General features: G+C 37.0%; 1 protein-coding gene across 4 annotated transcripts in view; it reads right to left on the bottom strand.

The window, feature by feature from the left end:
- The window catches only part of COL12A1 (collagen type XII alpha 1 chain), a 143,558-nt gene extending 118,399 nt beyond the window's left edge, over window positions 1-25,159 (bottom strand). For 2 of the 4 annotated variants that reach the window (XM_078155281.1, XM_021000133.2), the window contains exons 1-4: window positions 7,169-7,256; window positions 4,531-4,794; window positions 3,751-3,915; window positions 2,743-2,916 (exon numbers count right to left, since the gene is read on the bottom strand). In XM_078155281.1, coding sequence (XP_078011407.1) covers window positions 2,743-2,916; window positions 3,751-3,915; window positions 4,531-4,794; window positions 7,169-7,241 — 676 coding nt within the window. In that variant the 5' untranslated portion in view covers window positions 7,242-7,256. Of the gene's footprint in view, window positions 1-2,742; window positions 2,917-3,750; window positions 3,916-4,530; window positions 4,795-7,168; window positions 7,257-9,437; window positions 9,586-12,050; window positions 12,168-21,718; window positions 21,827-25,069 lie in introns of those variants that run through there. The other 2 variants (XM_021000135.1, XM_021000134.1) reach the window with 2 other exon arrangements.
- Between the last annotated feature and the right edge of the window lie 1,158 nt (window positions 25,160-26,317).

Genomic DNA, 26,317 nt, shown 5'->3' with positions numbered 1-26,317 from the left:
ACTAAAATGTGATAAATCACTATGTTAGTTATTGATTTAATGATCATTATTAGTGTAAGAAGTCAATGCTAAAGACAAGGAACTACCAAGAAAAGAACCAAATAGTCTAATCCCTCATCTAATAGAAATTTATACTGGTCTGCTCCTCCAGTGGACTAGGAGAAAATAGAACCCCACTTATGTTGTCTTAATTGTGTGAAAAATATACTTTAACTATTCAGATTTTTAATATGAAGATGAAAATGTGCCTTCATGAAAAGAACCTTCTTTTTTTTACTATTATGCTAAAAATAATGTACACAGGAAAAAAGGCACTCAGGTTTTTAAATCTATCTATTTTCAGTTACAATGAAATTTTCTTCCAAATATAAATAATTTCACCTCCACTAACATCAAACTGAAAAAAAAAAATTGAGATTAAATGATCACAAAGTCAACATAGGCTAAATAAGTTTTGAAATCTACACATCTATGAAAAAATATTAATAATTTTTAATCCCAGAGTTTAAAACTCCATAGAATATAGTTTGAACTGTACTCAATAGATAATAGTAACAAAGTATTTTGTGGTATTTCAAGATAAATCCATTGTAATCTGCTTTCAATGTAACCAAAGCCTCAGCAAGGGGTGTCATTCTGGCCCTTTAGGACAAACTACAGGAAATCTAAGAACATTACGCATCTCTTTCATTTGTCACTAAAATGATGCTAGTAGAGCAAGTTGTATGTAAAAGAAGTAAAAAGCATAAGAAAAGTGAAAAGGGGACACAGCATATTGTAAGCCTGGGTCTTAACAGTTATAAGCGTGTTTAAGCAGCAATAGTGACGGTGTATCAGGATGAAAGCCAAGAAAGAAAAGCCTGAAAGCAAAAACCTGGAACTAAGGAAAAAAGCAAATGAGAGCAAGTGACCTGAGGGGAAGAGATGAAGCTATATTCAAGAGGATTAACTTGTAAATCTCTTGGCAAACCAAGGACAAACTCTCAAAGCAGGCCAGTAAAGATAAAGGGAAACATTAAAAGAAGAAGAATTAAGGGATTAAGAGATAGAGGGAGAAGAGTGGAAGAAGAGGAAATGTGGGGGGAGGGAGAAGGACAGTGTGGAGAGAAAAGGGAAGGAGATAAGGAGGTTAAGGGAAAGAGGGGAGAGGAATAGAGGGAGAGGTTAAGAAGGGAAGGAGAGAAAGGGAGACTGAAAAAAAAACAGTGAAGAGGAAGAGAATAAGAGGAATGGGAGAGGATAACAGGGATGAACAATGGGAATGAATAAGGAGATTAGACTAAATAAGCACTAAGGTTCTTTACAAATGCAAAATTCAATTATTTTATTATTCTAAATTAGAGAGGGGTAGACATCAGAAGCAGAGTGATTAGACAATGAAATAAGAAAAAGAATTATTGGCAAATGAACTTATAAGACAAGATTCTAAGTGACAGAAGGAAGGCCCATAAAGATTTGCCAAAAGAGAGCCAACAGCTAGCTAGCAATTCCAGACAGTAAAGGAGTTTTTGATATTAGTACTCATCTATTTAGCACATGCTTTGGAATCCCATTTGAATGTTGAAGATGAAAAAATAACTTTCAGGGAAAATTATAGAGACTTTGCACAAAAGATTGACTATCAGATGTTTTAACATCCTTTGAAGTGCCTTCTCTTTCTTCCATGCATTGGGAGACATGAATTGAAAGGAATTTTTAAAATGAGAAAAATTCCCAGATATATAAACAAGTGAAATTGACTTATTATCTCTTGGAGACTCTAAAATCCTCTAATATTTGGGAAAGTACTTGGGAGGTATTAACTGAAAAGTCTTTTTCCTTGGAGGTCAGTAAAAAAATAAAGAATGTTCATACATATAAATGTGCCTTATCTTACAATACTAGATAGGGAGAAGCATGATGGTGACCTGGAAATACCTCTAGGCTTAAACTTACAACCATATTACCTTGGGAAAGTCAATTCACCTCTCTGAGCCTCAATTTCTCCATCTGTATAATGGTGATAATAATATTTATTACACCAGCCTCAGAGGATTCTTTTGAGGATCAAAAGAGATTATAAACATGAAATGCTATGTAAAAGACAGCTCTTAAGAAGAGAATAAAATATTCTCTATAAAATAAATATACTGCCCACAGTAATCTATGAATACAAATGTTAAGTAAGAAAGAGGCTCTAGAAGGAAATAGCAATTCAAAATTTGTCCAAAAGGGCTGATTTTACTTAATTAATTAAATTAAATCACTGTGCTAACTGTTTTTTACATCTAAATCTTAATTAATTAAATTAAATCACTGTGCTAACTGTTTTTTACATCTAAATCTTTATGTAATGGGTTTTGTTAAGATGGGAGAATTTTAATATAATAAAGAAATATTATAGAGTCTACCATTGGAAAAATGGAAATTTGGTGGTACCTAATGTTGAAAGATATGTTTTATCCAGGATATCTAATACTTCTATGAAAGGCAGGATGAAATATTAGATACAGCTCTGACTTGGGAAGGGAGTAGGGGAAAGGGAGATATCAGAAAGGTTCTGCCTCTACAAGTTCTGCCTTTAACATAAACTGGTTTTGTGACCTTGGGAAAGGCACTTAATCTCTTGGTGACACAGGCAATTCTCTACTACACATTATAAATGTGATGCTGATCTGTCAGCCCTGTCCATATTTTTAAAAAGCAAAACCAGGGCAAACAAGAAATTAAGATGTTTTCACAAAGTTATCATCATCAACTCACCTTCTTCCCCACTGACTAATTCACCCAGCTGTTCATCAACACCTGAGCACACCTGAGAAATTATTTCATTCTGAATATCTACAATTGCATCAAAGTTAGCCACGTTGAAAACATGCTTGAGTGAAGGTGGGGATGCAATTTGTCTGAGTTCCTTTGCATCTGCAGCTTTGATACCTTAAAAAAGCATAGAAAGAAAGAAATGGAAATGAAGATGGGAACCTATGAAAATGCAAAATGGCCCTATCTTGTGTGAGTTGTGATAAAAGGATTTCCTCGGTAAAGACATGTGTTTCCATATTGCTCAGTTCTTAACTAGAAAGGGCTTTGTTTCATAATCATTTATAAGCATTCACATTGCCAATGCACTTTATAGCTCCTTCAGGGCATGAGCCATGACTTCCTCATTCCAGGTATCTTCCAAAGTTTGTTATATAATGCAGAGCATCTAATACTTGCTAAATAAAATATCTGTCATTGAACAAAAAAAAAAAAACCAAACAATTTATAGTTTTCCATACTACATCCAGCCAATGACCAAAAAAAGAATATTAGTAAAACAGGCTGAACTTTTGCATCCCGACTATTTCATCATTTTTCTGTGCTATTTGTGAAGATCAGACCACCTCCCTCCACGGCATTAGGGTGTGAATTAAGATACATCTTATTTGAATTCTTGTATTCTTCAAGTATTATATATGAGGCACAAGAAAATAATTCATAATGATTGCCTTTAGTAATATTACTAATACCAAAACTAATGAACATTAAAAAGTCAAAGTCCATAAAAGAAAATGGACCGTAAATCTTAATTGTTTCGTGTATTAAGGAAATTATAGCAGGGGGGTAGGGGGAGGAGCTCAATTTCTGTTTTAAGACCCTCTGGCTCAATATAAGAAAATGTATTCTACTCCTTAAATAGCAATCCTTCATGTAAAAAGCCTTAACTTTCATACACATTGCAATGACTAACATACTAATAAATTTATGGTAAGGAACCAAACAACTTACCCAAGGAGAAAACTTCAACACCAATATTCCGAAGTTCTCTCGCTGGAATTTCCACTTCATCCTGAGATTTGCCATCCGTGATAATAATTGCCACTTTAGGGAAGCCAGCCCTTGCTCCAGCCGATTCGGTAAAAGTATTTTTAATTAAATAATCAATAGCATCCCCTAAAGTGGGAAGAAACATATTAACTTGGTGAATGTTAGGAATATTTTCAGGACAAAGAAATCATTGTGGATTTAATCCCTTTGTTGTATAAGTAAATGAACAATATTTTGTTGGCTTTTGTAGAATCAAAGACTAAGTTAGAAGGTGCAAAATTATCTGTCCAACTCCTGCTTAAATCCCTTTTACAACATCCCCCACAGTTAAAATCTCCGGAGACAAGACTCTATCACCCAAGGCATCTCATTCCATTTTGGGACAGTTCTCATTGTTAAGAAAAAAATCTTTTTAAAATAAAGCCAAAAGCTGCTGCCCTATAACTTCCATTCATTCACACCTAGTGATTCTCTCTGGGACCAAGAAGAATAAAGCCCAATCTCACTTCCCCCTAATAGGTCCCAACTTCCTCTTAAGTCATCTCTTCTAAAGGTTAAACACCCCCATTTCTGTTAACCAATCCTTATAGCACATGATTTTGAGTCCTTTCACCATCCTGGTTGCCTTCTCCTGGATATATTCGGTTCTTCCCCCAACCGCCCCCTGGAGAAAAAAAAAACCTAGACTTTTAAAAAAAGTAAAATTACAATTTAAAAATTAAAATAAACTCTTAATCATACCTGTCATTGTATTGCCACCTTTGTATGGTATTTTTTTAATAGCAGCAAGAAGATCTTTCCTTTGGTAATACTGATTTAAGTTAAATTCAGTCCTGGTATCAGAGCTGTACTGGACAACACCAACTCTGGTCTTTCCTTCCCCGACATCAAAAGCAGATACAAGGGCAGCAATGAAGTCTAAGATGTATTTAAAATTGTTTCTCCCCACACTCCATGAGCCATCCACTAGGAAAACTAAATCTGTCCAGGCACTGAGAGAACATTCTGTAATATATAAACATATATATATATATATATATATAAATATAAAATGTTGCTTTTTAAAATGGCTTTCTAAATCTAACTACCAGTAGAACATAGACCTTAACACAAATCAGTTTTAAAAGTCACCTACTTAAATTCTTTCATTTATGAAAGTAGCATGCATAGATTACACAAAGAACATATCCATGTACTGTTGGGTCCCCACAATAGCAATATATTTTAGAAATCCGTCAAAAACAAAGCATTTTCAGCATCATGATGAAAATTCATGGGGAAGGCAAAAGGAAGGGAAAGGCAAAGGCAAAGGAGAAGGGAAGGGAAAAGGAAGAGAAGAAAGAAGGTTCCTGCCTCTAGGATTTTCTCATTCAAGAGTTTCTCTGAAATGTCAACCAATTCAATTTTCTTGCTAATATCCTAACTTTCTCTTTCCAGTAGATGTAAAATAACAGTGAACAAGCCCTTTGCTTCATTGTCATGAAGCTAGGAATAAAAAGATATTTAAAAGCAGTCAACCAATAAACATTTAAGTGCCTACTATAATGAATGCCAAGCAACAGCCTACTGTTTTTATTCTTTCATAGTCATTACAAAATGAATGCAAACCAAATTGCAGTCATTTAAACAAATTCAGTTTAATATTATCATGCATTTTTAATAGTTCTCTCATTTTCTCAATAAAGTTAGTGGCAAAATTCAAAGCTTGAGGGCACAAACTGAGTCTTAATTATCTTAGCACCTCCTTGGCATTAAATAAGCACAAGGCTGTTAAAAATAAGCACTTAATGTGCTTATTAAGTTTTAATAAATTACACCCAAATATCAAGGATGTTATTATTTTAATTTTTATTTCATATATCCTAAATAACTTATTTCCACTTTTAATGAATTTCTAATGGTTGATATTTTCAAAGTATCAAGGAAGAATAAATAATATTAATATAAAAGGAATAGTCAAAATTCTCTCCTAAGTTTATTGTTAAAATGCAATAAAATCATCCTAAAAATCATCCCTAGATAAGAAGGACTCAAGGCTGGTCTAATGAAAATTGGGCCACAGATCTATCAAAAATAATGCGCTGGATATCAATGAAATATATTATCACTCTTTCCTTAACCTATTTTGTTTGGTTTTCATGGGAATGTATTTCTTCAGATGCTTTTGTGCTCTGAGTTGACTGAGATGGGGAGTAAGAAATGGAGTTTGTGGCTAATAAGAAGATGGAAGGGGTCCTAAAAAGTTTCAAAGACCAAATTGATATTTAGGTTGAGGGGGGGAGCATTGTGTGTATGTGTGTATTTGCAAAAGATTTGACAGACTGATTTAAACCTATGAGAAATACAGTGATTAATGTAATGCTTTGATTTAGAATAAATATTGACTTGGGGAAAATATTACTATAGTAACTACATTCCCTATAAACTTCACTTCAGATTAATGGGCCTCAGAAAGAATGATAAACAGGGATCTGTAAGGAGAAAATCCCCAGATAAAGAGACCTTTGTTTTTATGGGTTTTTTTATTAACATCCTGGTTCATAAATTCAGCTTTTACAGGGTGACAATATCAGAAATCCACGAACCCCTTCCTCTATTTTGGCTTACCCAATAAGTCAGACAAAGCAACATAAGACATAAGAAGGCTAATAATGCCAACAACTGGACTGAAATAAAATTGTGTTCATTTGATTACAAATGCACCAACTTGATAGAAACGTCTTACAAAGAGCTAGACATAAGCCAAATCTGAAATTTAGAAGGGCTTTAAAACAGTAATGCTGGAAAAGTCAAAAGAAGAGCTTGGGACAAAGAAATTTTGTTTTCATCTACAAGGCCCCTCCACTTTCTTAAGGATAGCATCCCCATACTATATTCTCTTTCCTAGTCCTTGTATATTCATTTCTTCATGTATATATCTTACTTCTAAGTCTACCTAAGTTAAAAAATTCTCCATTTACATGAGATTTTTCAAGTTGCCTTATCATTGAGACAAGAAGCAAGACCTTCCAAAAGTTTTAACTATTAACATCCAAAAGATGCCACTAATTGACACAGCTCAAAACTATCTATTGATATTGAAAGAATTAATGTTGATGTAGGATAACTCAGTATCAAAACAAACCACACATGGCGGGGAGGAACTGTTTATTGTTAAAATTAGGAATGAAAAAGGAGGGAAAAGGAAAAAAAGTCACAACTCAAACACTGTAATTGATTAAAGGTTCTGAACTAATGGTACCAAATTCTTCATACTGATTAAATGTTTTAGATTATGCAAAGATGAGTAATACTAAATTAGTGAGAGAAATTGGGAAAGCTCCATACAACCTTGATTTATTATTGCTACAAAGTCAAGCAAAAGGACTAGACAACTCACTTTGTATCTCACTTTGTCCCGGTTTCTTCTCCCCTGGCTTTACTGGACCACTGTTTGAACTGAAGCAGAGCATACCAAGAAAAGCACAATTACCAAAAGGGTAACAGACTCAAGTTCACAAAGACTTTATGTAGCTACTGGCAATGAAGCATTAGTATCTCTCCAACTTAAGGTCTGTATCCAGAAGATAAGAACTAAGTAGGCTAATGTTTTTTAATAATGCGGCAATATCAGGCATTGTGAATATAAATTGTGAATGAATTATTCATACATACACATGTACATGTTTATATATACATATATAGGTATATGTGTATATATACATGCATGTGTGTATAAATCCCTGAGAGACTGATACATACATAGGTACCTAAAGTGTCCCAAAAGTCTTAGGGTAGTTTTAAGCTTTAACAGCTTAATAGATTTAATAGTTAAAACTGCCCTAAGGCTTTTGGGACATCTTGTACAATACTCATTTGATCATAATAAAATTTAAGTATGATACATTCTATATGATATGTAACCTATATAAGGAGGAGGTTGTAATTTTTTTTTTTTAGCTTTTTGGTGAGGCAATCAGGGTTAAGTTACTTGTCCAGGATCACACAGTTAGTAAGTGTCAAGTGTCTGAGGTCGGATTTGAATTCAGGTCCTCCTGACTCCAAAGCTGAAGCTCTATCCACTGTGCCACCTAGCTGCCCCAGAGGTTGTAATTTTTGTCAGTGTAGGGAACTTGTGATATGGACACCACTTCCTATTGATGTAGATAGACAGCTGTCTCTGCTACTTCAAGTCTTAAAAGAGTTTCCCAGGACACCGAGAGGTTAATTAACTTGCCCAAAACCCTACAGCTGGTGACAGGGTATAGGACTTGATCCTAGGTCCTTCTGACTCCAAAGCCAGCTGCTGTTGGTGGTGGTGTTAAGTTACGTCCAACTCTTCATGACCCCATGGACCATACTGTCCATAGGATTTGCTCGGCAAAGATACTGCAGTAGTTGCCATTTTCTTCTCCAGTGTATTACTGCAAGCAGAGGGCTAAGTGACTTGCCCATGATCACACAGTTCGAAAGTGTCTGAGGCTGGATTTGAAGCTGGTATTCTTGACTCCAGGCCCCATGCTCTATCCACTGAGCCACCTAGCTGCCTCCATATAAATTACACTAAAAGTTTAAATTCAGGGCCCTTTGCCACCACAAAACTCCTGAATATGGAAGAAGACTAAAGTATATTGGGTGAAACATTTAACAGAATAAATCAAAATACAACATTAATAATATTTATTAGAATTTTTCTGAGTCAATATGTGAATGCAGGATCCTTGGCCCCACTATACTACATCATCTGACCAAGCAATCCTTTAATGGCACAGAGAGACCAAGACACAGTTCAAAGTTAACCAGGTTTTTTTATGTACCAGATGGGATTTATAAAATGTTATCCATGACCTTTAAAGACCCACTAAACACTGGAAGTACATCCACCTCAGTTCAATATTTAAAGCTTATAATAGGCACCCACAGCTCAGTTTAAGGATTAATTCCTCTTGGGATTCTGGACTGCATGGGAAATCATAAAGACAATAGAGAACAAGCTGTGGTCATGCAAGGAAACCAGCCCCTGTGGGTTGCCCTTTTTTACAGTCTCCATACATACCATTATTACACAAATTCATTCTGAATTGTTCAGAGGTTGGAGAATTCTAATAAAGGAGGCCCTTTCTAAAATTTTCACTTAGGGACCTAGGATTTCTAACTACACTGCTGATTAAGAAATGTAGTCTCTACTTCTTTATTCATTCTATCATTTAATTATTATTTTCTGTTTAGTATTGTATTCCCACCCCCAAAGAAGTCCCATGTCCAAATGGCTGCCATTTTGGAAAACTTGCCCAACTACAAATTCAAAGCCAAATGCCTATCATTTTTCTTTGAAAATTTTGTCCAACTGATCTATGCAATAAACCTACCTTTCATCCTGTATACTCACTAGAAGAGTCATATTTGATTGCCACAGGGAATTATTCTTGTTGGCTACTATTATTGTAACATGAAAACCTAAATCTCTGTGATTAATGAAAATTAGCTACTATACAAAGTCTTTAAGCTAAAAGAAAAATCTCCTTCATTAAAGGACAGCATAAAATAGGTAATGCTGATCATCACTAATTCTTTTATCATTGTAATTATAAGAGGAAAAAGAAAAAGCCTGGATAATTCTATCAGAAAAAAACAGGAAAATGCAGAGGAAAAACTATTATTGCAAATACTTACTTGTCAATTGGCCTATAACTGGTACACTTTCTTCAACTTCATCATAAGAAGTTATTGTCACAACATATTCTATCTCAGGTATAAGGTCTGACAATAAAGTTTCGGTAGTACTAGCAGAAAGGGTAAATTCTTTAGTAGGCCCATCTGAAAAAAAAAACATTAGAAGTAAAAACCCTAAATTCTGACATATTTTAAACTTAAACTATATCCAGAGTATTCATAGAAAAATAAAATTTCTTGTTAAATTCAAACAAAATCTGAAATTTGTGATTTTCAGGCATCCAAATATGGCTTCTGTTTGCCCTTCAAAATCAAAACTTCTAGTTACATAAAGCCATTCTTATAGTTAATTAGTTAGCTATACTCATAGTCAACATTCAGAAACTTATGTTTTAGTGTATTATAAAACATTAAAGGTCTAATTTGAAAAACAGCTCTTCTTTGGGAAGGTGGGGAGAGAAGAGGAAAGAGAGCTAGTGATGAGAGGCAGTATGGCACTGTAGATAGGGAATCGCAGTCAGGAAGAACTGAGTTCAAATCCTTCCTTAGACACTTACTATGTCACATAATCTCTCTGTGTCTCATCTGTCAAATGAGAGTTGGATGAGACAACCTAATATCCCTTCCAGCTCTAAATTTATGGTCCTAAGATTTCATTGGGAAAAGGAGTTTGCCAGGAAGAAACTCCTTCTACCAATACAGATTGACAATATCTATACAATTTACATTCTTAAAGAGTTGCCTGAAGCATTAAGGGACTACACAAATGACCTATCCAGGGTTACATAACTAGTATGTGCCAGAAGTGGGACTTGAACCCAGACTTTACAGACTCTGAGGCCAGATCTCCACAATCCTTCTTTTGATTGTTTTAAAAAAAATTAATGGTTATAAAATAATTTTTACATTAGATTTCAAATCAAGTGGAAAGAACTTATTTCAAAACTGAGAGATGTAACAAAGGAAAATAAGGAAAATGGAATCCATGGGCCATATTCAAGCTTCAAAAGGTAAAACACTTCTGTAAAAAGCAACTGGCTCTCCTCATCCCTAAGTGCAAACATAGAATCTGTCCCTTATGTGTATTTGTGAGGTCCTTATAATTCATTTGGTGAACCTCACTATAATAACACAGTATCAAAAGCTCCATTTTCAAAGTGTTTTATTGCACTATATCAATTACTTTACTTCATGTTTTCTCTAGGGAACAGAGAAAACTGAGGTGTGGGACTGCTATGCCAGAATCAGAATCTGGTAGAATCAAAAGGTTCCCCCTCCAATGGTAGCTATGCTTTGGTATGAATGAATTGGGTAACAGCAACCACATATTTGTGATTGGGCTATTGGTGAGGAAAGGGGAATATGGGAGGAGGGACCGAGATGGGATAGAAAGAAAACAAAAGGATAGAAGAAAAGACATTTCACTTCCTCTCAAGTTCATAGATTTGATAAGAGGAAATACTTTCTAAATTCCCTCACAAAATGTTATTTTAACCCCTTGGTATTTTTAAGACACAAAAATAACAAACACAGTTTGCATGATAAATTCTTTTTGACCCCATCCTTTACCACACTTGGCCAAGCCATCAACATCTTTATCAACCAGCCAATATCAATGGAAGCACATACCTTCCCAATTGCACCTTGGACATAAAAGTTGAGCAACTAAGGATAATTCTCTGTATTTGAGTGATATAATTAATCCTAAAAACAATTCTAAAAAAATAACCAAGAAAGATGGTTTTTTTTTTCAAAAAAATCACAGTATAAAGTCTATAAAAATCATCATGGCCATTTCATTGCCTCCAATCAGGGCTATACCCAAATCAACTCAGAGAGACATATTGCTCCTCAATTTTTGTACACTAATAGCCACTGTCATCATTATGTAATAATGTTTCCTCAGTTCTGGAGGCACAGGATATTATAATTCAAGTTTCTTTCTTTTTTTTCTTAGCAAAACTTTGTTTTGCAAAACATTTTATATGTGTTCTCGCAATCTTCTCAACAACCCTGTAAGGTAGATGCTATTATTAACTCTATTTTACAGATGAAGAAACTGAGGCAAGTTAAGACATTTTCCCAGAGAACCACAGCTAAGTGTCTGAAGCAGGATTCAAATCCAACTCTCTGATTCCAAGTCCAGCATTCTATCCACTATACCCCCTAACTGCCTCTACAATTCAAGTTTCATTGCTTCAGCCTTTAAATTGTTGAAGGATTGGATAATATATGAAGAAATCCAAAAGGTTTGAATATTTAAAAAGCTATTAAAGACCATGAGCACTACTCCAATATGACAATCAGCATTCACACACCTCAGTTTTCAATAGGTCAAGCTTAAGATAAGCTGTGTTTTAAAAAAAAAAATCTATAGGATCATTGAATGTTGAAACTCCAAATGCTGAATGAGAAATCAAGAGACCTGATAGTAGCTAGTTCTAGCTCTACCTTTCATTACTTATGTAACTTTATCCAATTTACTTAGCTGTCCTGAGCTTTAGTTTCTAAATCTGAAAAAAAAAATATAGTGGTTGGATTAGGTAATCTCTAAAGTCTTTTCTTGCCCCGAGATTTCATAATCTACTATTATTATCTATGTAACTTACCAGTTGTAGGATCCACTGTTACTCTGTAACCCACTATGGGATCAACTGGTCTTGCCCATGACATATGAACTGTATTTTCATCTATAATTTTAAAATTCAAGTCTGAAGGTGGTTCAACTGGAAAAGAAATTAGGTATTAGTTACTTTTGCATGCCAGAAAATTGGAATTTTAATGAAAATTGTGTTGAGCAAAGCTTACTAAGATTGTCTTTGCATAAATTTGTTTCCAACAAATATGAACATATCTTGTTGGAAAAGAATAAAATAAAAGCTGACAAAATATGACAAAACATCAGAGAGTATACATATCACAGAAGACAGCACAGAACATATGTTTCTTGAGTTGCTAAGTCATTCAAGAATGACCAGCAAGTTCAAGCATGATGGAAAACATAATTGGATACATGTACAATGAAATCACAGATAATAACCACATATGCAAACATTTCACATAACAATTAAGGGACTTTTGATACATGCTGGGTGCAATTGGAACAAGCATGCCAAATCACAACCTGCTTACAATACTAGAAGATAATTTAGAATGTTAACACAATACTCTCTTCCAAAGGGCATAAAATAATTGATTATCTTTTAAAATTGCTTCTCTGCATTATTATGTTCTTAGTATTTGTGTTTCAAGAAATCTGAAACCATGGCAGAGATGACAGAATTAATTTTGTTACTACAGAAGAATCTTGAGAATTACCAAATATATGTTTAGTAATACTACATTTCATATGGAAAGATGTATTTGAAATGTTTAAGAATGCTAGTTTATTTGCGTAGTTTGTTATTCCAAAATAAAGGATTTCCAATTTTAGCAAAATTTAAAATCATGTCAACATTATGATACAAACATTCATAACACAAATATTCTACCAGTTTACACCAGCTTTCAGTACGATTTCCATGGTGTAAACTAACACTATTATTTATCCACTTTGCAGCAGGTGTACCCCATACTAGATGTGGCATTTTAGCTTAAAATGCCAGTATGGACCTTTACAAAACATTGGTTAATCATGAAAAGACAACATCAATGTATATTTATGGACATTTATTTACAGAATTTAAAGAAAAGGTAAAGAAGCCATCAGTGATCTGAACAAATGATTGCAAATAAAAAAAAAACTTGTAGGAGTTGACAGGAATAACCAAAAAGTACAGAAAGAAAAAGTTTACATACACCATTTTGCAGCATCATGCATGTGTAAATGAAATGTTGACTTGTTTTTAGTGTCCTACAATGAACAAAAAGCCTCCATGTACAATGGTCATTACACAAAGACGTTCCAGAAATATTTTATAATGATATTCCCTCTAAAATGTTCATGCCTCATCATGCAGTATATTTACTGACTCACTGTCAGTGCATGGTAAGTATATTAAATATGACTCTTTGAACATGTCCTCAAAGTGAAGTGGATTTCAGCCATCCTCTCCTTCAATGCTCCAGTCTGACTGAAAGCCTCACATTCCTCGTGAGTTTTTGTTTATTTTTTCCATGAAAGGCGATCATTTTTTTAGATGTAAATAGAGGTCAATTGGAATACAGTAGTAGCTTTTAAGACATGAGTCATATAATTTAACTGTTGTTAGGTTTTATGCAATATTAATAACATGGCTTAATGAAAATAGAATGAATTAAGCAGACACTTGCTTTAATGAACTCTCACTTCAACTCCAGGATAATATGATTTTTTTTATATTTATTTTGATATACTAGTGCTGGAATGAATGTTATTTTTCCTACTATCCATACACAGGCAGTGAGATTAGACTATTAATCTACATGCAAAGTTTAATAATTCAACATTCTATTTACTGTAATGAAATTGCTAAAACAAAATAGCTGGTCATCATTTAGTTCTATGAGCATGCAACAGATGTTAATAATACAGTATACACACATTAAGAATATCATTATAAAATATTGTTCCAATAGCAATGGCTCAGGACAAATTTAATGCAAAGGCAGACACAACTGGCCTGAGCATGCTTTGAAAAAAAAATCAGTACATGGAAAAACAGTACCACCAACCTTGGAAGAAAATTGACCTGATGCAGCAGAGACATTAGGGTAAAAGTGCTGAAGGGCAGCAGCCCAACTTGATATCCAAATGACCGGATTCCAGATCAACTTGAAAAAAAATGACTGTAGGAAAAAGTCTTTAACATTTCAAAGGCTTTTAACGTGTTCATAAAAAGTCAAATGTGGTAGTCCGCAATGAAAAGTCTGAGACAAGAAGGATGGATGGACATGGTGAATCTGCTTTTATGCCAAGAACTCTTTTATTCGTTCTTAATCATCTAGACTTGACATTGATTATATTTTGTCATCATCTCATGTTTCAGGTTTGAAAAATTGCTGGTGTTGGCACGTGAGAATGACAAGTCAACTTACGGAAGAGTAAAAGTTTAACATTATGAAACTCTCTTGAGATACACATATAAGAAAATAACATTTCATTTTCTCTAAAAGAATAATAGAGATAGGAACCAGACCTACTAGGTATAGGGAACTCTGCCAGTGCAGGTTGGCACTTTCTTTGCAATTTATGAGTTTAGAATGTTGCCTCGAACACTGAAAAGATTAATATAATTTACTCAAAGATACAGAGTCAACCTGTGGCACAGGCAGTATTCTAATCTAAGTCTTTTGAGCTCCAAGTTCCATTCTCTACTATACCACACTGACTCTCACAAGAAGGTAGAAAAAAAATTGTCAATGCTAGAACAATCCCTAAACTACTTCACATAAAAGAATCAGTCATGACCTGAAAAAGGAAGAGTACAGGAAACTGACAGTAATTGAATATTCACTTACTGATTTGAATGATCAGAATTAATGAAAGTAAATTCTTATATATCATTTTTAAAACTACTAGGTATTTCACTCACTGATTGATTATTATAATACAAAGCACATTCTGACATAAAATTGAAGGGTGGGCTAACTCTATGAAATTATTATTTATAGCACCTGAAATTTCTTTTTTTATGAATTCACAGAGCTTTGTACTCTATTATTACCCACAAATTAAGTAGTCCAGTGACCTAAAAACAATTGCAATTGTCTGTGACTTGGTTGATTATTAGGGAGTTGCCTGAGGCACGTAGTGATTAAGTGACTTGCTCAGGATTACACACCCAGTAAATTGTGTCAGAGGCAGGATTCAAACTCATGCCTTCCTGAATCCCAGCCCAACATCCTACCAACTAAGACACATTACTTTTGCTCAAAAATACTTTGTTCAAATAATAACTTTAGAAATCAATAGTTTTAGATATGATCATTTTAAAATATCAAAACATAAACCCTTTCATTGCATTTAAACTGATATCTATACCAAAGGATTCATAAATTAAGTTAATTTCTGTCTGTTCCATAGTTAGTGAAGACATGGCATACAAATATTTCCAATTCAGTCATGATGTGTTGCTTTAGGGAATTCAACTATGAGTTTGTATTTGAATTTGCATTTCTCATATAACCAACTCAATCTTAATAGAAATCAGACTGAAGGTCAATAATACTTGACCACTATTGCATCTGATGGAATATTTAACCAAGAGAAAAAGGAAACATGTAAATGTTTCTTCTATATTGGCCACTATAAATATCAAAGGGATCCAAAATCTATAGAAAAAGGAGATGTTCAAGGCACCATTTGTGAACAGGATGCATCGAAAGAGGAAAAGGAGAGTTCCTAATTAGTGCTAGAAACATCATGGTTATATTAATAAACTAAAAAGTGGGTGGAGGGCTGGGAAAAGCTGAAACACTGCTTTAATATTAGTATTGTATGAGAAATTCTTTTTTTTCATTCATTCCTTTGGAAACTTGTTTTCATTTCCATGGCAACAAAGCTGAAAGGGGCATTATCTTAACAATGAAACTCTTTCCAATCCGTTATTATACACAAAAGGAAAAAATCTTTATTTGCATTTCAGCATATTCCTGAAAATGCAGAACATGTACAGGTATTTTTTATTACTATCTTGTAGAGTTATATTTAATAAATATTAATTTAATATGAATTTTATTTTCCATTCAAAGGTCAATGAAATAATGAACTAAGAAATACATTTAGGCTAGACATATAAGGCAGCAAGATAATTGGTCAAAATTGAAAAATTCTGCCAACAAACCAGTTACTTTGTCTAGATGACACCGATCAGAATAATTTTTATCACTTCATTGTTAAATTAGCCTTATGTCAAATTCCATCTAGGAAAGTGCATTATGAGGCAAAAAGAACAATGAATTATGGGACAAGAGACCTATGAGCTAATCCTAATTCTTCTAAGCACTACCTTGTATGACCTTGGGCCAATTTCTTAACCTTTCTGAGTCTTCATTTTCTGACATGTAATATGAAGATATCTCTGAGGTTCTTTCCAGCTCTAAATTTTGATATTTGAGATAGTAGCCAAAGGATTAAAGAAAATGTATATTAACTTTGGTCTTCCTAAATAACTGATCATTAAACATGGAAATTAAAAACCTAATTTCATCAAGATATTTATTTGATGAATTAATCAATAAGCATTTATTAGGTTACAACGTTGTGCCAGGCCTTACACTAGCTCTGGGACTACAAAGACAAAAATGAAATGTGTCTGAATTCAAGAAGTTTACGCTATATGGAGAAAAAGAGTAGGAGGAAGAGTGGAAATTAGATTATTATAACATAGGTATAGAAGTATTATAAAATGTATGCAAATTAAATTCAAGGGAATGGGGAAGTAGCAGCTGAAGGACATCAGGATAGGCACATGAAATAAGTGGTGGCTTTAAGCTGAGTATTGAAGGAAAAGATTTCATGAAGCAAAGGTAAGGTGAGACAGAATTCTAGGCATGGTTGAGAGTCTGCAACATCAGATGAGATGCCATATGTGACGAACAGTAAGAAAGTCAGTTTGGCTCAATTGTAGATTACACAAAGGGAAATAATCTATAATAAGACCAGAAAGGTAGTTTGGGGCCAGGTTGCAAATACCTTTAAATGCCAAACAGAGGAGTATGTATTTGATCTAAGTGGGTAATAGGGATCCACTTAAGTTTGTTAAGCGGGATAATGAGCCAGTCAGCCCTGTATTATAAGATAGAAGTGCCTTCTACTTTGTTCAGTAGTATATTAGAAGATATTGGCAAGAGTCACACATAATAGGTTGAGCTCTGCATTGCTGGATGGCATATCTATATTGATGAGAGCAAAGTCAATGAATTATCAAAGAAGAATATTATAAACCAGGTAATTATTAATATAACATTTTTTATTTACAGAAATCTTAGTTTATCTCAACTTCTAGATCAATTTTATTCTCCTGGAGGCATCAGTTAATGGGAATAATATTCTTAGAAAAAAATGGCTAATTTTTAAAATTCCTATCTAAATAGCAACACACACACTATAAGCGGCAAAAGTAGCTACATGTGGTTCAAAGGAAGCATTGTCATAAGGGTAATATGGTAATGTCTATAAAGCAGCTGGGATAACATGTGATCCATTAAAATGAAAAGTAGTAAATCACCCTAAATTTTCATTTCTATGGAACACTAGAAGCCTAAAATGTATCCTAGAAGAATGTGGGAGGAAAGGAGAAACTGCTATAGAAATGGGAAAATCAAGTGAACAGGAAAAAATAAATTGTGGATAACAACCTAACGATAAAGATCAGTAATGATGATGTAAAGAAAGCATACCCATAAGAAGACACAGATAGAACACACATAGATAGAGAAAGGATAGAAGCAACTACAACTGATGTGGTAATAGGATGAGACTCACTGTAGATATTTTAGTTCCAAGATTATGGTAACAGTAGAAGGTAGGAGTAAATTTAAGTCTAAAATTTAAGTAAGTCAATCAATCATAAGGGTTTACTCTGTTCTAGGTCCTCTGCTAAGATCTAGTGATACAAAGAAAAAAGCAAAAAATGGTACATCCTACAAAAAACAGTACCTAGCCTACACTGAGGTTATATTCTAATGAAAAGTGCCCAGCTAACACTTCAGGAAGGACACCAATCCCTTCCATTGCCTAAAAAATGTTCCTGGCTAAGCATCTTGAAGCATCCTATTACTTCTGAGCTACCATAATACATGTGACACATACATAGTACACATAATCATAGTGCAACTATGATAGTTGTTGTTTTTCAGCCATTTCTGATCTTTGTGACCTCATTTGGGGTTTTCTTAGCAGAGATACTGGAGTAGTTTGTCATTTCCCTTCCCACCTCATTTGACAGATGAAGAAACTGAGACTAATAGGGTTAAATGACTTGTCCAGGGTCACATAGCTAGTAAGTGTCTGAGGCCAGATTTGAACTGAAGAAGATAAATCTTCATAACTCCAAGCCCAGCATTCTATTCACTTCACCACCTACAACTATGATAGGAGGCCCCCAAAATGAAAAATGACAATACCAACAATAAAGTAACCCTGCCCAAAATACAAAACATAGAAAAATGCAATTGAGAGACAGTTACTAGAATGAAACACCTTCTCTCCAATGAAGAAAAAGTTATGGCAAACTCTTTCACTATTTCACTATTACTTAATATTATGTATTATAAAAAGAATTTTGAATAAAATGAGTGGCAAAGAAAGTATTTGTTTTCAGCTGCTCTTTACAGACTACCATCATCTAATTCAGTTCTGATTGTGCTGTTTACATCACTCCCAATCTATTTTCCTAAGAATTCTCAAAAATTTTTCTGATACTCAAATAACACTTGTGGTAATCCATTAGTTATTTCACTGAATTACATAATGATTTTAAGAGAGATTTCAAAAAAGTAATAGAGTTAAATCCTTGATGATCTACTACAAATATCTATAATAATTTTCCTTATTCTCTCACTCTATTTGCTCATACTTGCTTTCATCTATTCCTTACCATTCTCTGTTGTCATGACAACTTCAACCAAAGACTGATTCAAAAAGGCAAAATAGTCATCCATAGCTCATTTGAATTCATTAAAATGCTCACAAAGTGGGATCTAATGGATTTCCTTCACTTTTCTGAAAACTTTTTAAAGAAGTTAAAAAAATTAACTCATGTAAAAGGTTCTGGAGAATGCATAAATGTCTCCATAACTGTTTCTTTTATATACAAGTCTTTGAAATGGAAAATTAAAAGACCCTAACTGAAGATTTTCTGAGCTGCATAACTGTCATGGAGATGTAAAGTGCTATAAAGATCTTTAATTTGCCATAAACTCTAGCCTAAGAAAGTTTCAACAGACCCTCCAATATTGCTCCAACATTTAACACATTCAGAGGCCCTTTTGACAATGGAAAAAATCTTCTCTTAAAGATGAAAACATAGATTTATCTTAGAAGTATATAACAACTTATCTTGTCCAATTCTTATTTTACAGATGAAGAAACTGAGGCCCAGATCATGGCTTCTTGCCCAAAGACCCATAGATAGTAAATATAAGAGTGGCCATTTGGTCTTAGATCAGGTGACTGATCTAAGCTCATTATGCTCTTCCCTACATTTTCAGGATGCTTTGGGAATTAGGGAACCATAAATTACTCAAATATCACCAGTCTCTGGACTATGCAGAAATCTGTTAAAACAGTACTTAGCTAATTTGCAAAGCTGCTGCAAACTGTTTCATTTGGCTACTATAAAACAATGTTATATGCTTTAAATTGGCCTCCCTTCCCTTTGTTTAGCTTTAGAATGTAACATATGTAGCAAAAACAATAAACTTTCATTTAGTACCTTCTAAAACAACTTTTTTTAACCCCTCTTTCCTGTTACATTTTCAAGAAGCAAGACCAGAAATAGGTTTTCCTCCTAATTTATCTAATGACTCCCTGGAGACAACTATAGTGTCAAACAAATGTATATTCCTTATGTTGCATCCACCATTTTCTTTGCATCACCTAGGTGGCCTACATATTAAACTAGACATAGACTCATAGAGCTGAAAGAGACCTTAGGGATCACCAACTCCCTTCATTTTACAGATCTAGTAAAATTTCAGTTTCATAATGAAGGGACCACAAGGGTTTGGGGAAGAGAGGGTTAGGTTGGACAAATAATCAAAGGGAGGTTTCTTTTGTCTGTGAGTTGATTATTATGTAGCTTTGTTTTCTTGTGTAGGCTTTCATTTTGTAGGTTGAGGCATAAAATCAATGCAAATCAAATAAGATCTAGATGATTCCTTGAGATCCCTTTTCAGTCTAAAATTCTAATATCTAGGTCTTCTGGTAAATTCATTAAAAGAAGAGGTTTTCACATAACATGACAGCTTGATGAGTTCTTTTGGACAGCAAAAGTTATCCACTCCAGTCCCATCTTGTGAAACCCAATCAAAGACTGGAATTTGTTCTTCAAGACTGACCATCAAGTGCCCTTCACTTCCAAGAGTTTGCGGAGAATGGAAAACTCTGTAAATTTCATAATCAAGACTTGTGTTTTGAGGATACTAATGATTTCTCTCCCTCTTCTCATTCACTTCTCTTCCCCCCCCCCCACCCGCAAAGTTAGCTTTCAGGTACAGAGTTAGACACTGGGCGTACAGGAAATTGAAGTAGAGAATGGGGAGGGAACCTTGGCTCTCCTGGAAGGCAAGAACAGAAAAGGTTGCTTTTCAGAGAGCCAGAGCCTAGTGTTTCAATCAAATCAATAGGGCTGCTGCCCTCTCCCTTCTGTTCAAGTCAAAAGTGCTTGAGTTTCACACTGAGAAATGAAGAAGACTCCCTCATCTCTTCTTGGTTCCCAACCAACACTTGAGCCGTCCACTCGAGATGAAACTGCTGCTGGAGGCGGAAACTGACGTGTACTGTATGGTGCCCAGCGGTGGGCGGCGCATGGCCTTGGCTAGACCGAGGCTGGGTTATCCCGGAGCTCCCGAGGCTCCTCCCTGGGGCTGAGACCCACGTGCTTCAGAGCCGGGGAAGCCCCTGGGCAGCTAGAGAGCTCTCCTGCGGGGCTGGCTTTAGAAGACCGCAGCGAGAGCCCTGAGCTTGGCACTCCCATCACATCCACCCCCAACCTCCCCTGTGGCCTTTGCATCCGTGACTCACTCTCCAGGCCTGGCCAGCCAAGGCACTCAACTCTTAGCAAAACACACAGACGCACGGAGCCAGGCTCTGTTGGAGTACTTTATTGCGTAATGTGACTGAGTTCGCAGCACTCAGCCAGGTAATTAACAAGCGCGAGAGCGGGTGCCAGCGCTCTGGGGCGCCTGATTATTAATCGGAGGCTTCGTGTTTGCACAGGCGCCTTCTCCTTGAGAGCTAGTTGCAAAGTCAGGCTGAGGAGCCAGGGGAAGGATAGCAACTTCGGCTGGGCTCCAGCGCAATGGGTCCATTCCTTCGGAGGAGGCTGCAGTGGAAAGGTGGTGTGGACAGCACACCAGAGAGACACGAGCGAGCGAGAAACCCACAAAGGAGGATTCAGAGTTAAACGAGCAAGACAAAAGAGCTGGCCGGTCCTGGGCAGCAGGGAAATAGACAAACCTTAAGAAAAGAGAGGTGTTTCTCTTAAGGACAGAAGTCACAACAGAAAGAGCAAACACACCGAAAACGGAGAGCAAGCAAATAAAACAAGAACTGGATCGATTCTTTTTTGTTCCCTTTCTCAAATTCTGAATCATCATTTCAAGCGAAAAGGAGAACAAAGGGGGTCATTACCTTCTGCCTCTATGGAAGATAAGAGGAAGGCTGCACACATAGCAGCAAATGCTGAATGTAGCCGGATCTTCATGGTGGCCCTCTCCAATCACAACCACATGAATGAATCTGCGTTGAAGAAAGTGCAATGAGAAGTGTCAGTACCGATCAACAGACTGGGGAGCTCCCCGAACTCCTAGGTATGCTCCAGCGCTGAGCACCTCTACCCATCACCCTTTCCCCACCTGTCTCCCACTCCGCTCCCGCGGGGCCAGGTTAAAATTGCCAGGCTTGGAAGTCAATTTAACACAAAAACAGATCTGTCTGCATGCATGAATCTAGCACTGTGGTCTAGCCCAGCAAATAAAGAATGCACTCATTGTGACCTAACTAGTGGAAATCGAGTTCATCAGGCAAGCGGTTAATCTTGGTACTGAGGGATAATTCAAGTTAAAGCCTGTCCTGTTTTCCTGAAGATTCATCCTACTTATTAGCCCGGGGTTAAAAACCTTGGAAGACTGTGCATGACTTCATCCTGGAGTGTGATGGCTAATTCAGAGATCATTTTATCCCTCCATCAGCTAAATGTGTCTTCCAGCTGGGAACTCTATTCAGCTTCTATTTCCTAGTTTCTGAACTCCTTACTTAACTGTATTTTAGTGGTCTCAGGACAGTTTGGAATATGTAATTTTAAAAAAGCCATCTACTTCCCCCCCCCTTTTTGTGATATGCTTGCAAATATGTGGCTCTTTAAGGCCTGAAATAGATTACACAGAAGTATGTAAGGCAAAGCTTGAAACTTGACACATCCCTCCAGCAGTGTTGTTTTCACATCTGATCATTCGTTTATACAAGCTGAGAGGAAAATAGCTCTAAAAAGAAGACAAGGCCAAGGGATTGGAAAGGAGAGATCTTCTTGCCTATTTTCCAGAGATCTTTTTTTTTCCAAAATAAAATTTCTGCAGTTCTAGTTATCAACAACAACTGATTAGATTTAACTCTTCATTTATAATGAAGGGAGCCTAACTAGCTATGGTCAAATAGGGAAAGTATCTATTCTAATTTGCCCTCTCTTGTGAAGAGAGCTTGCACAGATTTTTAAGGGTGATGCAATGAGGTCTACTTCAAAGAAAAACTTCCGGTAATTTATTGGATTAGGAAAATGCTGGGAGAAAAATATAAAAGAGAGAAGACCATACAGTTCACAGAGTATTGAAGGACCTGAAGGAAAATCCACACAGAAAGCTCAAGGGAACTCCTCCTGCCCAGGAAACACCCCAGGGGTTTTCCCCCTTGAGTGTTTCCCTGAGAGGCTGTCATTTTAGGGAACACTAGATTGGAATCCAGAAAGGGAACCAAAAATCAAGCTCTCTTTAATTAAGAAAATAAGTTGACAAGATCTAACAATATCTTTTCAAATTATTGACACATCCCATAAGAAGGACTTCCTTATTTTGTGGGTTTCTCTGTGTGTGTGTGTGTGTGTGTGTGTGTGTATGTGTGTGTGTGTGTGTGTGTTGGTTTGTTGTGAGAGATGGAGGTGGAGGTATCCTCTGCCTTTGGAAGAAATAGTGTTTTAAATACCTGACAAATAGACATACCAAATTCCCGGGGGCTCCTTTTTTTAAGTCAAAAAAAGTAATAAAATGTCTATCTTATTTAATGACACTCTCCTTTCACCTCTGCTTCAGTATGTGAAAACGACAAAATACAAACCTAACCTTTCCTTCTCTCCCCCCCTCCCCATCATGTGGCTTTTAGTTGTTACAAAGCTCTTTAACTCTTTTGGTTTCTAGACTCGGATCAGAACAACAAAGTATAAGCGGGACTCCTAAAACCATCATGCAGTTTGTAAATCCACAATTTTTGGAACCCTTGAAAAGGTGGTCATCAAATCTTTTCCCTTGGCTTAGCTCGCCCCCTATTGGCCACTTTCATCGAGGCACTAGGAATCCTGCCTGGGATAACTGAAGGCTCGCGCACTCACGGACATATAGTCTGTAGTCGCTGCCTTCTTGGCATTCCGTATACATCTTTCCAAAAATAAAAACTTTTTTTTCATTTTAGCCAAAACATTTATTTGGCTGCTTAGCAACCCTTCATTCAGCATTTTTAAATAAAACGTCTCGAGTCGTCTACGCGGGATGGTCATTATCTCACAACTTTGCTTTCATGAATGAAAAAGTAATAGGACTGGAGTCTGTTGGGGGCGGAAGGAGCGGGGGAAAGGGGAAGCAGAGGGAGGGAAAAGATTTTCCCCTCTTCTTTGTCCCACCCCCCCCACACACACACACCATCAGGGAGCAAATTCTTTAACTCTGGCGTCAACTCGAACAACACATCCAAGTCCTTCAATGAGGAGGTTCCCTCCAGCACATACACGCAGCCTCACCTGCCCTTTTTTCCAGCAGAGCCCAACTAGCAGCCTAGGGGAAGGGCTGACTCCCAGAAAGATCTTATCTCCTTCTTCTTTCTGCTATCTGTAACGTCTGTTTCATCTATCCTCAGAACAGCTGGTAGACAGGCTGAAGTGGAAGTCTCTTTTAAAAGAGTTTCCACATAACTGTGAGGTTCACTCCTGAGAAAAAGTCAAGGAGGTACCAACGACACATACCCTTCACAATTTTCTCCAAAGGAACAGGCATAGGAAAACTAGGGGAAATTCCTTTCTCCAGACAATGCGGAAAACATTTCCCTCTCCAGCTGAATAATTACAGGAGTACTGAATGCACAATCTAACTTCCTTTGGAAAAGCAGGTGGGGTTCACTCCTTTAGTGAACTTCACACCATTTCTTCAACTGCGGGTAATGAGCGGCAGATAATACAGCCGCACCTCCAAAGACTCTCTACTTTGTGAAACAGTTTTCTCTCCACCATTGCCTTTTTCAACCACACACAGGAATTCTACGGACCAGTTTTACAGCCTGGAGATAAAACGTCAAGGCTGAATTACAAATGACTCGGAGGCATGCTATGAATCTAAATCAGTTAGGCCTCAGACCACTCACCATTCTTAATTACTTTCGAAAATGCTCCCCTCTGGATCTTTTTTTTTCTTTTTAATTTAAAATATGGGAGGTAGTGACTACCCTCAATCAAGAACACAACATACATACGACCAGAGATCAGATCTTGCAAAACCAACCTATTATCCTTTCCCTCAAAAATAAAATAAAATTTGATTTCAATCATATCGGAATACAGCCCCACAAATTCCACAGTCTCACACCTCAAAGTTCTAAGGGGCGCGCGACCTCTGACCATTTGTTTCACTGGGGGTATTGCTCCGGGAGTGGGAGCAGCGAAGGGGAGAGGAAAGCGGAGCTGGTGGGGAGAGGGGTGAGAGAAGGAGTGGAGACAGTCAGACAGACCTGTGCTGGCAGCAGCAAGAGCCGCAGGGTCTTCTACTTTGATGCGCGGGAGGTTCTCTAGCTGATGAGGGCTCTGTGGTTGCCCCTGGCGCTTGGATGTGGGGAGAGCAGGAAGAAGCAAGAGGCTGAGCTCCGGTGGCACCTGGTGGTGGAGCAGCTCTCCGCAGATTCAGCAGTAGCGGCGATTGCGGAGCAGAAGGAGGAGTGTGAGGAGGAGGAGGAGCAGCAGCCGTAGCTGGGAGGAGAAGAGACGGCTGCCCCGCGATTTCTGGAGCTTCCAGTACGAGGGTCCGTCTGGGACCGCTTGCCGGCTCCAAGTGGGAAGAGCCTCTCCCTGGTCTGCTACTTAATAGAGGGCTGTTCCCAACTCTCAGTTTACTCGGTTACGAAACGCCTGAGAAGGTGGACGGCTGCCACGGGCTGATATATGCTCCTCCAACAGTGAAGGAGGTCTCCTTTTGGAAACTTGCGCATACTTTTCGACATTCCTTAGGCATGAGGTGGCGATCGCCGTAGTAGCAGTGCCCCGGCTGAGGGGAGGGTGGGGGGAGGAGAAGGGGGACAGCAGCCGCCCGGCGGGCCTGCCAAGGGGAGCTGTGCAATTCCTCTGCTTCCAGGGCCAGGCTGGGGAGCGGTGGGATCAGGTTTCCTTGGCCAAGCGATTTTCTTTTATTTATTTTTTCAAAATCAAGAACAATGGAAAAACTCAATCAAACCCCATTTTCAAAACAGCAAGGATGAGATTCACCGCAAGACTCTTGAGTGTGTTGGACCCTTCTTCACTTACACCCCCCCTTTTTTGTCCTCCCCTCTCTTCCTCCTCGATCCCTCCCCCCGTCCTGGGTGCACTTTAAGTCGATTTATAAGGTTTCCATTAACTAACTGTCTGTGCACGCAGAGTGCCTTGTGTCTTTTTCAATCTCCCAAAGGCAACTGGAAAACCCTTCCCTCCGCCACTGGGCGCGCAAGGTTCAGAGCCTAGATGGCTTTCCCAGTCTTTCCCCCACACCACACACACACACACACATACCTTTCACAAAGGTGCTTGGGTTCTGTACCAGGAAATTTAAGTTGGAGAAAGAGGGAAACTGGGAGTTAGGGGGATCGTGAGCAGAAGAATCTGCTGAGTAGGGGCCGCCTGTGGAATACTAAGCTGTGCAATACTAAGCTGTGCAATTGCAAATACAAACCCAGGAGGACCCCAAAAGCATAGAAGTCAAGTCTGAGTCTACACTTAAGATCCATTTA

This window comes from Phascolarctos cinereus, unplaced genomic scaffold (assembly GCF_003287225.1).
Source record: "Phascolarctos cinereus isolate Bilbo 61053 unplaced genomic scaffold, phaCin_HiC Scaffold_5;HRSCAF=322, whole genome shotgun sequence".
In the NCBI taxonomy this organism is placed as follows: Eukaryota; Metazoa; Chordata; class Mammalia; order Diprotodontia; family Phascolarctidae; genus Phascolarctos; species Phascolarctos cinereus.
Note: the sequence above shows the minus strand (reverse complement) of the source record. Positions and strands in the feature narration are given on the sequence as shown.